This window comes from Eleginops maclovinus, chromosome 15, assembly GCF_036324505.1.
Source record: "Eleginops maclovinus isolate JMC-PN-2008 ecotype Puerto Natales chromosome 15, JC_Emac_rtc_rv5, whole genome shotgun sequence".
NCBI lineage: Eukaryota > Metazoa > Chordata > Actinopteri > Perciformes > Eleginopidae > Eleginops > Eleginops maclovinus.
In genome coordinates, this window is record NC_086363.1 from 10819822 (window position 1) to 10838469 (window position 18648).

An 18648-nucleotide genomic window follows, 5' to 3' on the forward strand; every position below is an offset into this window, starting at 1 on the left:
TCAACATCTCTCTGCAGTCAACAATCACTTCACGGTTTGTGCCCCTTCTCCTTGAATTTACCTCTTATGCTCTTCACTCGGTTTGTGGATTCAGTATAGAGATCTCACGGAGTGGTATCCATAGAGATGGTGAATCTAGGCTCTCAGTTCATTAATATTTCATCGGTTTTATCATGTTTCCAAAAGAACACAGAAAGTTTGGGTCGTTCAAGCAGAAGCAAAAAGAGAGAGAGGGAGGAATAGTTTTTGACAGTCAAGGAGAGGTAGAGGTTTGCACGTCCTAACTTTGAGTGATACGATAAATCACATTTAGCAGTGGAATGGCTGGGAATTATTTTTCTTTTGCCTATCGAATATCAGAAATTCAATGATCAGATTTGTGGGCATCAAAAGAAAAAAGATCCACATTTTGACTTTACTACTTTACTTTAAGTTTTCCATACCAACAACCAACTTGTGCTTGTGCTTTTTAAAGTCACCTATTCTGATGTAATATTGCAAAAAAAACAGTCAATCATTTCTTACATTATGACATCATTTTCTGGTTTGTGGCAGTCGTGTGTTGCAGGAGAGTAGAACAAAGTAACTCTTTGCTTGCAAGAGGAAGTGATGTTAAACTAAGTGACACATTACCATACACTTAACTTCCTCTAAAAATTGAGTTAAGAATCTTCTTTGTACAATGTCACCATCAAGGAGTGGGGGTTTACTAGAAATCTTGTCATGGACACCTGAAAGTTTCCTTCTTTGTGATCCAGGGATAACTGAGATAAATAAATGTTTTTTTGTAATTGAATTATCTATAGGCAGAATGAACTTGCCTGTGTGCGTTGGCGTGGCTGCCAGGTATCCTCCAGGGTGTAGCTGATGTAGGGCCCGCTGCAGACGGAGCACTCCAGCATGACGGGGCTGGCCATGAGGGGCGATGAGTGGATCCCCCAGGAATGACAACCACCAAGGTGGACATCGCACTCTGCTTCCTTCTGTTTTCCTGTACCCTCGCTGTGATGCCGAGCCAGCATCTTCCACTTCCTGACCTGTTAGTGAAAATAAGTAAAAGCGTTTTTGCGGTAGCCAAAAATGAGTAAAACCATACACATTATGAGGAATTAATGCCTATGACAGCATATAATTAATGGGGTCTAACTCTGACTCCTTTCCAAAGTAGCATGCTATTATTGTTTAGGTGGTTTATTATACGTATATAACTTACAATCACCTTCACACTATAAATATATCAAGGTTACATTGCATTGAGTGAGTTAGTCTAAGCCTAATCTCCTCTCGTGTGACAGCAGCAGTGACACACTCCTCTGAGGAGTATTCATCACAAACACTTCTTCTCAATCATTAAGCATGGGACAGGTAACACTGACGGGCATAAACCCAAAAATACCCTCCATGCACACATTCTCACAGGAAAGATCAGGTGTGTGTATAAAATACATGGGATATTGGAAGGTCAAGGTGCACATAGTTCTTGGGGAAACAGAATTGCATAGTTAGAAGTGTCATTGACCCAGAATGGCTGTTATGTAAGGTTAATGGTGTCCTTGGCACACAGAGCGTACAGGTTCATCGACTGCGGACGTTTCAAATGAGTCTTATCAAGGCCTCTATCAGTGGCTTCTGCTCTGCTGGCCTCTATATTAGGACGACTTGGTGTAGAGAAATGTGTGTGAGTGTGATTGTGTATGAGGATGTGTATATATTATAGTTCAAAATTTGCAACTCTGCAAAATAGCTCTGCCCGTGTACGAATGGTTGCTCCCTTGACAATAATTATAGCTCAGCGCTGGAAGGACAGAATGGATGTTAACAATTACTGATGGTGTCAAACACAATTTAAAACTGTTCTGTCATAACACTGTATTTGTGAGTTTGTGTGTGTGTTAGCAAGATATACCTCTATTTTTGTGTTCAGTATCATTTTGCCAGGTTGAGAAAATAGTATTTAGTCACAACAATAGGGCCAGCTATTATATTATTATTAAACGCAAGTTGAATTTTGTTTGGAAGAAGTTGTTATTTACTCAAAGATACCACTTCAGCAGCTGGTAGATGAGCTCAGCCTAGCTTATCTTAGTTTACCTTAGCACAAACACAGGAAACAGCTGAAACTGGTTATAATGCAAATGATCTTAGATGTATATCCTCTTAGTGAACCTTGTGCTAGAGCAAGTTTAAAGGCATTCCTTCAGTGGGTAAGAAAATATGTGCACAGGAAGTATAACACACACACAGTTATGCATGCCATCTCCAGTTTCCCCTTCCTCTTAACCCCTTTGCTTCACATTTGCCCTGGTATTGAACCACAACCATTTAAGGGGGTCCTTCTATTAGTTAGGCTGCCTATACCTGCCTTATAGATCTGTCCTTTAGCCTCATAAACTCATGGTGTAATAAGGTCCAGGGATACCAAGGCCAAGATGTACCCATCTGTAACCAAGTCCCATTAAAACAACAGTGTATCAGTAACCTTGATATTTGCCTCATAGATCTAGATGTAAAATGCAGTACTGTACTTTGCTCAGAACACAGTAGATAAGAACAGTATTTACAGTATTTCTATTAGCCAGCCTATGGCCCTATTTCCTTGTAACCCCATTTTCCCCTTATCCTCATATCCCTTTCTGTCCTCTGGCAGCTCCCCTTGGCGTGTTACTCCACCTCTAACAAGCGTTGTCACATCCCACATATGTCTGAGCATCAAAGAGTAATGAAATGAGGGAAAGGTGAGAAAGCAACGGTGGGGAGAATCAAAAAGTGGATGAAGGGTTTGTGGTGCGGGCAAAGGTACAGAGACGAAGAAAAATATATTTGAAAACAAAAAGATAAACGAAGACAATGAGAGTGTGAGATAGTCTTACACAAACCATCCCATACCCTGTCAAAGATAAGACTTTGCCACCAAGGTCACTGCTCTTTCTTCTCATATCCAAACGAGTAGAGAGAGAAAGATGTTTCATGCAGTCCAAATGGAATTTAAATGCAGCTACAGCATGTCCCGCGGGAGATTAAGTCTCAGAAATACTATTCAGAGCCAGAGAGAGTGAAAGACATGTCAACCTGAAATAAGAGATTGAGTATCTGAGTAACAAGACCGCAGGAAGCAGAGAACTGTAATGTTGTTGTTAAGAACGGGAACACACCAAGGGATAAATCTGAGATTACAATATTGAGACTTTAACCTTAAACTGACTCGTGGCCATTTCTATCATTTTGGGTCGTATTTGGACTCTTTTCAGCATTACATTCTGAGCAATGTTGAGGTCTCTGAACCCTGACTTATTGGGAAAACTTTAACATTCATAGTCATTCAGTATGCCTAAATCCCGGATGCTAAATGTGTCTTTTTGTGTGAAGCCTCACTTCCTGTCCGACTGAGATGGTTAAATATTTCCCATTGCATGAGCACAGTGAACTTAAATTGGCCAACGTTAAAAACCATGGAATACTAACACCCAAACACTTATTTGATCTGTTTTAAGGTAAATACCTAGTTTGAGTAAAGTGACTGGATGAATGGATCTTCCTCTTGAATAGTACTGTTGGATAATCATTTAACAGATATTCTTGAAAGACCAGATACACAATAACAAAATGTGTCTACAGCTATGCTAGCAACTACAGTATGAGCAGCTCAAGCCCAGCAACGCTTTGAGCCACATGTTAACGCCTCTTACTGTATAACATGCTCACAATGACAATGCTAAAAAGTTGATGTTTATTAAGTACTGTATGTGTAGCAGGACAGCTTTAAGCTATAACATGCTATATTTGCTATGTTGGACATCTTAACTTTGTGTACAGGCCTTACCATGATAACATTAGCTCATTTGCAGTAAAAACAAGTATAACTGAGGATCTTAAGTGCCAGTTGAAAGTGAGTAGGATTCATCTTCTGGGGAACATGAATGTCTGTACAAAATACCAAAGCAATTCAATAGTAGCTGAGATATTTATGTCTGGAGTGGTGGAGAAACAAGACGACAGAACATCCCAAAGCATGTCTCTATACTCCTGCATCAAAACACCTAAATGAAGTCTCACGGTCAACCTGAACTGGAAATGGAAAAACAGTAAGATAAATAAGTCTGATCCCTTTCCAGCTCAACAATGAAGAATGTAGTAACAAAGCACAACAACAGTTGCTTGTTGTGCACTAGTGTGCCATGAGTAAGCATATTGTCAATGTGGAAACAGATCAGGTCAACTCAAAGCTTAGTTGTCAAGTGTGAGCCATAAGCCCCTATAAACCTCTTTGCACTAAGCAGTTTCAATAGAGCTGAGTGTGTGGATGCAAGAAAAAAAGTTGCACTGCTTCGTCAGGGTGCTGCTGAGCCTCTGTGGCGCAGCATTTTCTTGGCGTTAGCTCTGGAACATCAAGATGGAAGATGGGATTATCCGGGTTCCCAGGGTAGATTAGAGAAAGAATAAATCCTAAATTTCCTCACAATGAGACGCAGAAAGGAGGAAGCTACCTATTTTTCTTGTTGGGCAATGTCAGTGTAGGGGGAGGGGGGAATATTTACTGCTCTGACGAGGCTTGTGAACATTTAGGTAACTGACTATCCATTAAATAGATCCTGAAATAGTCCATTTGAATTCAGATACCATATCCAGCCACCAGTCCTTTTATTTGTCCATTAATTCCCTTTATGCAAAACTCTGAAACTCAGAATTATTAAATATAAAGTAACTTCCTCACAATCAATTCCCTTGCATTTCACTACAGATTATGAAGTCATGCAGATGTAGAGATCACTCTCTTCATGCCCCGAATGCCCTTTTATCTGTATGAAAGCAGACACAGATTATCAGGCTGGCTGCCTTACTTTTCCTTTACAGCTCGCCTCTAGCTTGTTATAGCTGGGTAGGGTAAACACGACAAAGTTATTTCACACATCCCCCTGTGTCACGACAAATCCAGGAAATCACAGCCAAGGTATGAATGGCTTCTATATTCATCTCTTTTTTGGGAGTGTGTATAATGCTGCAGTAGCAATGGAAACAAATGCATTGTGCCGTTTCTGGTTGTATGTATACAGTACATCCACTGTAAGCATAGAATAAATCAAGCAGGAAAAGACCATTTATTACTCTAATCACATTCTTCCACTGCCAGAGCACTTGGCTTTGGGACAGCAGAATAGCAAAAAGGATTAGCAGTTTTCCATTGCTAAATGAATGCTAAACAGTCATAGCTTAGAACTGCTTTCCAGACCCTGGGAGAGTTCCCTCATTTAAAGTTTGCTTAAATATCATTTAATCAAGGGGAGAAAAAGATGACCCATAACAATAGCAAAGGCAATGGATGATGAAAAATCAGGTTTGTAAATAATACAAGGCATAATTTTACTGTTATAAATGCAGGCAAAGGCAAGGTATCCACCAGAGAACCAGTTGACTCCTTCAGGTGTTGCCAGGAGGAGAAGAAGGATGTTGGATGTTTTCCAAACTGGCTTTATACCAATGCTCAGCTGGAACTTTGCCAGTTTCATTACTAAGCACAGAGTTTGAAAGGCTCAGGGGGGTCTGACTACTGGCATTTATATGGAGTGAATGTGAATATGTGTGGAGGTCTTTAACGAGGAGAGAAATAAAGTTTTGTGTCAATTAGCCACACAATTACAGAGGTCGAAAAAGACGTATTTCTCCCTGCTATTGGAACAGTCTGCATGACAAGACATCCGCTTCAATTAGGATTTTTACTCCCAGTAACAAATATAATTGGACCAAGTGAGTTGTTCATCTTAGTTCCTCTTAGTCCTAAATCCAAGCACAAAGAAACACTATTAATGGAAAATTCATCTAAAGATGGAATTCAAGTGAGGTTTTCAGTGAGGTCACCATTTAAGGGATACAGTAAGTAATGGTTAGTGTCAGACACATGCAAGAGAGGTCATTGGTTCTCAGGTTCAACTAGTGATCCAATAAAACAGTTCTTCAATAAACCAGACTATGTCAGAGTCTACAGTCCTGTTTGTTGTGTTATTGGAGTTCATAATACTTCAATACATTTCTCATATCGACGTAAATATTGACGAAAACCTCCCAACTCAGCCAAAGATCAAGATTTTCCATCAAGAGTTCAAAGTTTAACTTTAAACAGCTGCTGGAGATGGCTGGAATCCAGAGTTTGTTTCCACAACTCAGAAACCGTCAGCAGTAGCAGTGAAGCGGTGGGATATTCAAATTCGACCCTTATGTCATTAACCATTGACTCCAAGTGATCTACTGCTCCTCGTAATCCACAAGTAAGACACTTGACAGTTAAAACTACGTCAAGATCCAAAGTTCAGAGTTTCAAGTCCAATAGAAAACATATTCTCACATTAGAAAACCACGTACACCATAAACATGGGAAATCTTCCCTGAGAAGACAACCAATATGTGGGCCAAAGGTGATGGCTTCTCAAATCCCTAAGAAATGTTATCTGATCAGGCACTGGAGTGGAATTTGCACTTGACATCATCTGTCACAGAACACAGTCTCACTCCACAGGTCCACAATCAAATGTTATATTGCATTGGCTTTCTTCGAACAGAGCTTAACCTGCAGGGCCTTGTCACTGCTGAGGGAGAACAAGAGAGGTGGATTCGTCACAGGTCGTCTCCCTCTGTTTTGTCACCGCAGAGAACAAACTGGTAAAGCCAGCCAGCATGAGAACCATGCTCTTAGTAACGCCACTAAACATTAATAACTGTGAAGAGTATTACCAAGCTTTTCGTTCCAGCTGACTCTAACAAACAATAAACCACCTGAGTTTACCTAGAGTTTTCTAGAATTTAATATGCAGTTTTTCAACTTTTACTTTGCCACCATTTTGGGCTGAGATACAGTATAATCAATAGTTGACAACATCCCTCAGGGAGTAGATAAAAAATACTGTTCTTCTTGGACATGCTTTGCTTCTCTCATATTCTTGGATTTTTTTAACAACCCTAACTCTCCCAGACCATGTTTTTCTTTTACTTCCCTCCCTTGCTCCTCATTTTCCTTACCTTATGCATGGATGCTTTTTGGATAGTAAACTTTCTGGCTAAAGTTGGTGTTGGTGTTAAAACACTTGTTCAACATGTTCGTATGTCAAGTTTTGTTCTTGTGTTTGATTTAATATATCCTTGGGATCTTGTAAGATTCAGGAAAAGTACTGAGAGTGTGTGACAAGCAAGATAACATGCCAGGACAACCAGCTGTCAGCAAAAGTTCATGTTCATTTCATTTCTGATTAAGCTTTCTTCATCAAGAACAGTACAGGCTTGATGTAAGAGATTAGTGGATTGCTGCGTTTGCATCAGCTTTGTGTGTGTGTGTGTGTGTGTGTGTGTGTGTGTGTGTGTGTGTGTGTGTGTGTGTGTGTGTGTGTGTGTGTGTGTGTGTGTGTGTGTGTGTGTGTGTGTGTGTGTGTGTGTGTGTGTGTGTGTGTGTGTGTTATCTGACAGTGTGTTGCTGTTACAGTACACAGGACAGTACAGGACGTCCCTGCCAGGAGAGTTTATATGCCTTTGATTTCTAGTCATGCTCAGGCAGTGGGGCAAATGCTCTGACCTCATCTTCTATCTTCCAATAAAACGGTCCTCTCAGCTTCCCTTATCCTTCCCTCTCTATATCAAATTTTTTTTTCTGTGTCTATATCTATCCCTTCACTTCCAATTGCTCAACCTTTGTCATCTTCCCTATGCAGCCTCTTTTCTAACCCTTTGTCCTTTTTTTAATTCTGATTTCCTACGCATATTACTTTCTACTTACAGTAAACCTCCCTTCCTGTCCTGCCTTATGTTCTCCGCATTTATTACTGGATGGAAAAAATCCAGGCACCATAAAGTTAGCACACTGATATTAATATTATAATAAAATCAGTGCCATAAAGTTGGTTTATATTTAGCTTTATATTGAAAGCAGTGGAAGGGGGAAGGCTATGCAAAGCTCTAGGTCAAGGATACACTGAGCATGTTAAATGATGCTGATGCTTCGTAATTAGAAAAAAAAACGGTGCTGGGATGCATTTTTAATGAGGTGGAGGAGGAGGAGAGCAAACCTTTTTGGGAGAGAGAACAATTACGTAATCCAAACATTGCAGAGATCATGTTCAAGTATTTAATTTCTAGTGGAAACTTTAATTCCAGTTTATAAGCAGCTCCTCTGGCAACAAACACCTGCATTTCGCTGCCAAGTTCTGATTAAAAAGGTTCAAAAGCTCCTGCCAACAATGAGTGTAATGCTAATGTTGAGCATTTGGTGTTTAACAATACAAAACCCTTAAAGCAATAGCATAAAAAGGCAAGTATAAAGAGCATCATATCAGACCATGACAAATGTCCTCTGAGCTTTCCCTTCTGTCTCTGCACACTCAACAGTAAGCTGACACTGTCTGTCAACACCTCATCCTTTCCATCTCCTCCTCCTCGAAAATGAGACAGCAGCCTCTCGGCGTCACCACCCAACTTTCTTAAGTCTGTTTCTGCGTCACTCGTAAGACAGCGACTGATGCGGTTCACTTTGATGGGCTGACAAATTTCATAGTGAAGCTTTGCTCATTTGCATTTTTAGTCGGGCCGTGGGTGGCCTCCCCGAGCACGGAGCGGCGCCTTCGGCATGCGTGGGGAAATGTTTCTGTGACTGTTCCATTTTGTGGAACAAGTGTCACGCTCTGCTATTGGCAAGTCAAATTCGAGGGTTGGGAGGTGTTTGCACAGAGGGCCCTGAGACATGGTGTGTGGGAAACAGTACAGAACATGGCGTGTGTGATAAGTTTTGTCATGGAAGATTTGGGATGACACGTCAAACACAGGAAGAGAGGAGTTCAGTTGTGTATCTCTAAATGTGTGTTTCATTAATTGATTCATGATCACTACACTGCACAGTAGCAGCTGCTATAGGTCAGTCCTGTACAACTCCACACTCCTGGATTGACTTGACACACACTATGCAGTGGGCGCTAGCTATGACTCACCATGGAGGCCCCTCCTTTGTATCACCCCCACCCCTGTCTTCGCCCACCTCGCTTCAGCACCCATCAATTCCACACACACACACATTTGTTATCTCCAGTGAGACATTAGTGACAGCTCTATCGGTGGTGAGGGCAAGAGGTGAAATTGATGGATAGATAGAGAACTGCTTGGAAGAAATCTTAGAGAATATGTGGGGGGAAAAAAATAAACTAAAGGGCTGCAGGAAAGAGAACAGTGTGATGGACAATAATGAGGTGCTGTTTTATATTCTTACATGATTCAGTGTTGTTTTTGAGCACGCACGCACACACACACACACACACACACACACACACACACACACACACACACGCAGCGTGGCTTTGTCCTGCTGGGACAGTGATGACTCATTCTTTCCTGTTGCCCATTGGACTGGAGAAACACACACACACACACACACACACACACACACACACACACACACACACACACACACACACACACACACACACACACACACACACACACACACACACACACACACACACACACACACACACACACACACACACACACTGATCCAGGAACCAATTGATGGGTGTGATGATTGATGGCCGTGGGATGGCTTTTATGATTGCAGTTACAAGGACAACCTGGACACCTGCAGCAGTATTAGCATGAATGGACTGCTGTGTGTTTGGGCAAGGCGTTCGTTGGCAGCATGCCCTGGTGTGTATGTGTGACACATTTTAGTATTCTCTGCTGAATATATGCATCATGCTCTAATTTCATAAACACCAGCCTGTCATGAGCAACAAACAACAACAACAGGGGGATTTTCGAAAAACGCCCCTGTCTTTTTAGTGTTTATATTACATAACGACACTCATGGTAGAGCTTAAAGCGAGAACAAAGACAAACACAACAATGTCTAGAGTCCTGTTAGAACCTAATTGGCTTCTTTGGCTCCTTTTAATGAATGCTAATAGGCGAACAGAGAGAGATCTGTAAAATAATCAGTAGTTAGGCTTGCACCTGCAGCCAGAGGACATTAGTAGTGAGAGGATGGCGGGACTTCAATTATTTCACGTGACACATTATATTGCATTACATTGTGAGTCACAGGGTACAGTGTAACCGAGTGACTGAATGATGCCTTCCTTTACGCCCCCCTCCTTCTCTCTCTGTATTAGTTTTTCCCTTTACCTTGCAGCCCTTGCTCTTGTCATGGCTGCTGGTTTGACCGCTGGCAGGGCATGGCGAGCACGGCTCCTGGTGGTAGTACTGTCCGCCCTGCAGGCCCCCGTAGTGACAGCAGCCATAAGGCGAGGGGAAGTGTGTGTACCACAGGTCGTCTGCCAGAGGACACTTTGGACAGGAGTGAAGGTGGCTTTTCCCTTGGGCCTTTTCCACGCTCACCTTTGGGTTCCGCATCCACCTTCGTACCTGCGCCGAAAAAAAGAGATCAGGTCGAAAGCATAAACTAAAGGGAGACGTTACAGGTGAAAAGAGTATTGAATGAAAGGTATCACCCAAAAGATTCTGCGGTTCATAATTAACATGAACAATAATATTTTGTGTTACAAGTAAATTGTTCGATTAAAATATGCAAATGAGACATTATCGGATAGTATCTTTTGGTGCACAAATACAAAGTGTAATAAAATAAACACCTTAATAAGCACCATGACACCTTAAACACCGACTACCCTTTGTTACTATTACTTATCTGCTTTTCCACAAATTGAACACGTAATTCAGAAAGCAAACGCATATTGAATGACACACATGTCAACTCCTGTTGCATGCAATAACAATGCTGATTGTCCCCACGTATATGATGAAAGAGGACGTCCGTCTCGTCTCATCTTGTCTAACTCTCTCTGAAATCTAACCCTTCAACTTGCCGTGCTATGACGACGACAATACTTCAGGGAGAGTGGGACTGTAATCCATGTGTGGCTATTATGATGATTTATGATGAGTTATCTAAAATTCTAACATACCCTGTCACTGACAGATGGTCCTTTTATGCAGCCATCCAGGAAAAATATTAAATCAGAAATGATACTATAAGGTGAGATCTCACTGTCCTTTGCTTAAATTGGTGCGTACAAGTACATTGCACACACACACATCCCTCCTGCAGTGACTAAGACTTCACAGAAAAGCACTAACTGTCACCAAGCGTTATATCTGGTATCTCAGGTGGTGAAAGTAAGGAGATAACAAAACATGGGACAAATGGGAGAAAGAAGAATATTGTCAGGGAAATACAAGCAACATTTTCACAGTAGCCTAAGTTCAGACAGCTGTGACACACACACTCACACAAACACATTTACACATACACACTATGAATGAATGCTTAAGTCAAAGGGCAGCCAGACAGCACGTCAAGGCATGTTGAGTCTAAAGAAAAACAGAGGTCTAGTAGATCAACACAAAAACAAAACAGCCATTATACTGTAGGTCTAGCACATAAGCAGATGACACACACCCTAAATAAGAATATTAACACACAGGTTCCTTCACATCGAATGTGAACGTGGGGTTGACGTTACATCCAATTAAAGCGTTCTTTCCCTTGTTATTTCTTAAGAGATTCAAAGCAGAGTTAGAAATGTTTTGGCATTTCTGCAAGAATCAAACAGTGCAGTGTCATATCTGTTGCTTAACATGTCATGCTGACCATGAAACTGATGAGACTCGTCCTCTGAAGAATAACACTCATTCAACCTCACACACGCAGGTGCTTACAGCAGCAGGGAGTTTTGTTTTCTACGTTTTGTTTACAGAAAAATTCTTTATCTATATCTGTACTACATCATCCTTTTGTTAGGGTTGGTTTGTCCATGTTAAACACTTCATATAAAAACTACTGAACATTCTGTATTTTGACACAACTCCTGATGTTGCCCAAATGGCTATAGTCAATATGTGTTGTGTACAGCCTGAGTTCACAGACCAGAATGCACACACACACACACACACACACACACACACACACACACACACACACACACACACACACACACACACACACACACACACACACACACACACACACACACACACACACAACAAAACATCTGACATCAAATCTCAAGGTCTCTAGGGACCCCTAAGATCCTCTAAACCCCAAATCCCATGGCAGGAAGCAGACAAGTGTGTGTGTGTGTGTGTGTGTGTGTGTGTGTGTGTGTGTGTGTGTGTGTGTGTGTGTGTGTGTGTGTGTGTGTGTGTGTGTGTGTGTGTGTGTGTGTGTGTGTGTGTGTGTAAATGAGCTCATTAGTGTGCGCACGTGTTTGTTTGTGTGTGTGTGAATGTGACCCAAGCACCGGTGCAGCTAACAGACAGCTCCACTTAGTAGCAGAGGACAGACACAACAGCACCTTACCTTTACGGCATAATCACAAACAGATGTCACGAACACTCTGCACTTAATGTTGGCTGTAGCATTTCATTATTAGCTTATCATGCTAAATTTCACTGTGCAAGTACATGGTCTTGCATATTTCTTTGATGACACCATACTGATGATGATTTTATATTTCCTTCTATCATTTCCCTTACTCATGTGTATGAATCAGTCCCTGCTCTTCCAATTATGTAATTAGGCTTATTTAGTCACAAACAGAGAGAAAAAGGAACCCTCTACTGCAGGAGGTATGAATTCCCATTTGGGGCTGAGTGCTGAAGCATATCTGGAAGCTTCTGTTGTTTTTGCCAGCTTATGTACCGATATATGCCAAGAGAAAAGCAATAATTTAGCATGGATAGATGTAGAGATAGATAGATCCTCAGGCTCTTCATTACCAATTAATATTTCATTTTTTTGCATTGCAGGGGAATGTGCCTGTGGGAGTGCATGTGTGTTTGTGCGTGGGTGTTAACACAACACAATCTGCCCATATTAACCGGCCGAGGCATCAGGGATCCACACCATACTGTATACCATCTGAGACCAACACACACTTTGGGAAACCCTAGAGCGAGCAAGAACACAAGGCAGGGACGCAGCCAGACTAGAAAAAAGTATCTAAATCCGCCCACCAACTTCAAACCAAGTGCTATTTATCCAGTTTGAATTATGGTTGTACCTAATTGGCACATATTCTCTCCCTAAAGCTGAATGTGTTAACTTGAACATCTTGTGCGATAAACCCTTACTTTATTATCTGATTTATTATATAACACAGTTTCGGTACTGGAAAGATGTATGTTATGCCATATTCCCTAAGCAACACAGTGATTATTGAGTAAAAGCATCAATCTCCCTCTCCTCCACAGGCTGGAAGTAATGTTAATCATTTTCATCCCATCATACCCCCGCAGACATAGTCCTCAATGTTTTCTTTTGATCTCATGTAAATAGGCTGCAAATTATTCCAAATTGAGAGAGTAGAAGTGGAACTGCTTGAAGCTCGGCGTGTTTTGAATGATCGTCACAGCAATGGACCTTGAGACAAACTACATCAGATACTGAAGCCAACACACTCCTGATAACGTCCACTAGTTTGGCATTAATTCACATTTCAGTTATCAGCATTACTTGCATAACAATCTACTAGGAAAACAATGGGCATCCATCTGCGTCACTTCTCTTTTGTTGCTTTTTGACTTATCTAATCTATTTTCAATGTTTTTTAGCTACTGTTAGATGCATTGGGCACAAGGATTGTCAGCGTGCCACTAACACGTTGAAATAGGTGTTATTTCTGTTTATGGTTGGAGCTAATGGTTGTTTTAATTATCTATTCATCTTTTAATTATTTCCTCTGATAATCATTGGACAACATCAAACAGTCCAAAACCCAAAGACAGTAAATTTACAATCATGGAGAACTTAGACTTTATCTGATTCATGCACGTATTTAGGCGGAGCACAGTCTACTTCATCATACAGCATATTTGGCAAAGGATTAGCACGTTCTAATATATGGCTTTATTAAAAATCAACAAACTGTGCTCTTTGCTTTTAAATAGCTTTTTCTCATGCATGCATACATACACTGAAAAAACTGACCGTTGACTTTAATTAAATGTATTAGGTCAACAGATTTCACATCTGCCCACTGCTCCTAGTACTAGGATGGGTTAAATGCAGAGGACCAATTTCACTGTGTGTGCTCTGCTGTGTGCATGTATGTGACAAATAAAGAGGGTTTCATCCTCCGATTCTATCTGGTTTCATAACCGTATTAGGTTATTTGAAAGTAATAATATGAAGTTGAACCTAATATTTTGTATTTAAACGTAATAGTATTGCTTTCAACTAATCTAATAAAGTTATCTGAAATCTGTTGACATAATATATTTTATTAAAGTCGACTTTTAAGTTTTTCAGTGTAGGTAACAACGCAATTCTCTGCTATTCAAGACGCAAAATAAGAAAAACAGCAGAAATAAAGAAGCAGAGCAGAAAAACAAAATAACTTCAGCAAACAAACATACACAGTTCATTTACGTATTGCACACATATGTAATTATTGAACTAGTGTTGCATTAGTAGGCCTACAAATATAGTTAAGTACAATCTTAAATGAAAAGTAAATACAACTGGAGTTGTAAACGGTGCCACATTAAAGAGTTAGCTAAGGAGACGAAGCTGCTTTATTCAAGAGAAAATCATTTACAGATTATAAAAGCCATGGATTTTAATATATAAAACCTTATCACTAGACTATGTCTAATTAGAAAGCCAAATATCCTCCAAGTGCAGTTTTGTGGTTAATTAATTCCTGAATTTGTTTTTGGAAATGTCAGCAAACAAACTCATTACACAAGCACACTAACCACGGAACCCATTTAATGCAAACCATCAACACTGAACAGGAAATGAGGCTTGTGACAGCACTGCAGCAAAATGCAAAATATGCTGAGTAGATCCTAAACTGCGAGACCTCACCAGCTCAGTGATGTCATGACACTACAGACACTTGTGGGCTCTGTAAGGCCAAAGCGTTTTGGCGCTTACACACAAATGCTCAGCGAGGCAAACACACACAGTAAACACAAGTACGCCGGGGGCCGAGTCTTGTGCCTTATTAGCGCGGCTTAGCTTTCACAATGACATCATCTCTGGCACTCACACACTCACACACTCACACACACACACACACACACACACACACACACACACACACACACACACACACACACACACACACACACACACACACACACACACACACACACACACACACCAAAATACAGAGGGAAAACAGTGGCTGTGACACCTCCTCTCTCCTATACCTCTCACTCTGGCTGTGTAGGTGCATGTGTAGGCACAGACTCACAGATGCATCCTTCCCAAAATGTGTGTATGTTTGGGTCTTTTTGTGTGTGTGTGTGTGTGTGTGTGTGTGTGTGTGTGTGTGTGTGTGTGTGTGTGTGTGTGTGTGTGTGTGTGTGTGTGTGTGTGTGTGTGTGTGTGTGTGTGTGTGTGTGTGTGTGTGTGTCACCCAAACTCACCTTTCTCTTGACAAACTGGAAAGCGGAGCACTTCTTAAAGGAAAAGGCAGTCTTCTCCCCACCTCCCCCTCTTCCTCCTCCGCCTCCCCCATTCACCAGCTTCATGGCCGACACCGGCACTCCGCTTGCCTCTGTAGATCCCAGGGTGACGGACAGACTGACAGGGGGGAAAACAACAGAGAGAGAGAGAGCTGTTTAAGTCATGAGGACAAAGATGTTGCTTTTACAGAGCCGAGCGCGGGATGGCAAATGAGAGGGATGCTTCTGTTTTGACAGAGGTGGCAAAGAAGAGGGTGTGATGAGGAGCGTGAGAGGAGGTGGAGGTGGAGGAAACAGATGTACCAAAATGTGAGGGACAGAGGCAGCAGGACTCTGTGATGAGAATTATGTAACTGGTTCAACAAACGGATTCAGGATGGGGATAAAGATATGGAGAAAGTGAAACAAAAACAGGGAGAGAGAAAGGCACCAGCTCCTGTTGCTGTGAGGAGTCAGTAGCAGCCAAGATGTGTCTAAGGTGGGTGTGAAGTTTATCCATGATTTGTTATTGTTTTCACATGCCAAGTGTTTTAATATATCCTCCAAATTGTGTGTATAAATGCATGCACACATACCTTTGTGCTGTTGCGTTTGCTGGTTCCACTGCAGCTTCTTTTTTATCCTCCGAAAAACACGTCCTAGATCAGATGCTCCAACTACTCGCTTCTCAGGTGTCCCCTGCTCTGATGTCACTGGACAATGCCCACATACCTAAAAGAGGGTGAAGAGAGAGAAGAAGAGGAGGAGGAGGAGGAGGAGGAGGAGGAGGAGGAGGGGGAGACAGCGAGGATGTCCGTTTCAATTAGAGCATGGGACCACCAGTGTGTGTCCTCAGATGTTTGGGGTGCACAGTGAGTGAATGCAGTGGTGTCAGCCTGTAAACAAACACCCAGGAAGTATGTGTGTGTGTGTGTGTGTGTGTGTGTGTGTGAGAGAGAGAGAGAGAGAGAGCACGACGTGTGCGATGAGTCCAGCTGCAGTCCTCTGGCTCAAACCAAAGCTACTTTATCAATGAAAGGCTCTGCAGTGAGCAAACACCGACTCCCCCTTCTCTCTCCTTCCATCTCTCTCTCTTCCTCACTGTCCCTCATCACCACTCTGCCCTCCCTCTTTCCTCCGCTCGCTCATTTCTCTGCTGCAGTCGATGGTGGCACCTCCCTCTCTCTCTCTATCTCTCAATCTCCTCTTCACCTACCTCACCTCACACCCTAACACTTCATCCCCCCCAAAAAATATTCTCTTTTCTTGTCTTTTTTGATGTGTCCGAGTGAAGACAAGGACGCCCAAAAACATGTCTCCAAAAGTGGTTGAGGGTTTATTGTAGCGTACTATTCTTCATAAGAGCTTTAGTTGAACCCCCCCACACACACACACACACACACACACAAAATCAATTCTGTGCCCTTGCCACTACTTCTCTAGCACAGGGTTGGTTTAATTTCCTGATGTGACACCCAGAGCGATAAAGCTGAATCATGTTTCCTTTATGAGTCCGTGCACTTCACATATAAAGTGAACCCGGCAATGAAATCAAATTAAGTCGTGAGCTGGCCATATTGCATTAAAAATAACTGATAATAAATGAAATATTAAGCCAGTAGCAAAAACACCTTATTTTTTTACAACCCTTTAAATATAGATGTTTTTTATTACTGAAACAGGTTTGTCTGCTTGTTGTTGTATCAGGTCTCCGTCTTCTTCACATCTCAATTAAAAGCTGATGTATACTGACGTCCCCCATGAGGAAGAATTAGTTTAGACTTGTCCTTTACTGTACCTGCTGTACCTCACAAACTCAAATGGCCTGAGACATTTTTCAGCAGCTAGTGGCAAAGTGCGACTGGAATTAAAATTGGGGCTACCTCCGAAGCATTGTTTGTTTGGTTTTTTGCTTCACCAGAACAAACAGCTCGCATCTGATCAGTGCTTGACTGGCATGAGTCAGAGAAAAATGTTTGTATCACAAGAGGCTGGAGTGAAAAAACCTAAAACTCCTGATTTTCGACATCCATTACTGTAACAGTAATTGTGGCCATCTCCCTTTTGAGTTCGCCAAAGCACTTTTAATGACATTGTTTGACATTTAGGGAAAAATGTTGATTTGCTTTCCAGTCAAATATAGAGGATCAAACCCTAGCCCACATTTCTCAAATCGACAGCTCAGTTATCAATAGTGTAAATGTTTTGTCTATAGCAGTACTATGTTACGTTTGAAAGAAAACCACAAGACATTATTGCAACCACCAATCCAAGTTAAGTTATATAACCCAACATTAACACATTTGGTGCTACAGGCTTACTACTGGATGTGTCTTATAGTTTCTAACGTATAGAAGCAAGTTCTTGTTCAATTTTTCTAAATAACAGACAATCCTGAGTTGCTTCACTGAATGTATTATTCAAGTTCAAGTTATAATATGATGCTTAGTATTAGTTCAATATTTGTCAATATTTGTAGAAGTGGATGCTGGTAAAAGGTGTAAAACCATTGAGCTACTATCAGATATTTATTGACAGGGCATAATAACTTGTTTCCCTGTACTTCCATCATCTATGCTAAGCTAGGCTAACCAAGTTCTGGTCATAGATTCCAATTAAGCATACAGACATTGTAGTTGTATGGCACTTCTAAACAAATTCTTGACAAAACATAAAGTAACCTTAAAGCTTTCTTTTAAACATAATCCAAGAAAGTAGAAAATCACTGTCAACACACAGTTTGTTATGCCTACTGCTTTCTTGCAATCTGCATTCAAGTTCCATCATTGCTTTGAATTAACTCCTAAAAGCAGAAATATGGTTTGGTGTGAATAGAGGTGCTCCAACTTACTGAACAGCATGTGTAACTTTGCACAATAAACTATAAATGAACATTTTGTTTTGCATGTATGGGTTAAATCAGTGTGCTGGAGAGTTTTATTTACCAACCTACAACAGTACAATTACTTTGTCTGTTACTGTATTGACCAAGACAGAAGCAATTAGAAATAAAAGGTTAAGAACTGGATCAATCAATGGGTAAAACACCACCTGCACTGGCTGTGTAAATGACACAAAGTGTTTTTGTATAAAACTCTGAGGCATATGCGGAAATTAAATTATCTTTTCGCTGCAAGCAAGTCAGATTGCCTCTGCTTCATGTCAAGACGGGTGTGGTTTTCCTTGCATGGGTAACAGTGACTGTGCAGTATT

At 41.2% G+C, this 18648-nt stretch overlaps 1 protein-coding gene across 1 annotated transcript in view; it reads right to left on the reverse strand.

Moving 5' to 3' along the window:
- The window catches only part of sgk1 (serum/glucocorticoid regulated kinase 1), a 30162-nt gene extending 13995 nt beyond the window's left edge, over positions 1 to 16167 (reverse strand). The window contains exons 1-4 of the mRNA XM_063901784.1: positions 16032 to 16167; positions 15418 to 15574; positions 10147 to 10386; positions 822 to 1037 (exon numbers count right to left, since the gene is read on the reverse strand). Coding sequence (XP_063757854.1) covers positions 822 to 1037; positions 10147 to 10386; positions 15418 to 15522 — 561 coding nt within the window. The 5' untranslated portion in view covers positions 15523 to 15574; positions 16032 to 16167. The remainder of the gene's footprint in view (positions 1 to 821; positions 1038 to 10146; positions 10387 to 15417; positions 15575 to 16031) is intronic.
- Positions 16168 to 18648: the final 2481 nt, after the last annotated feature.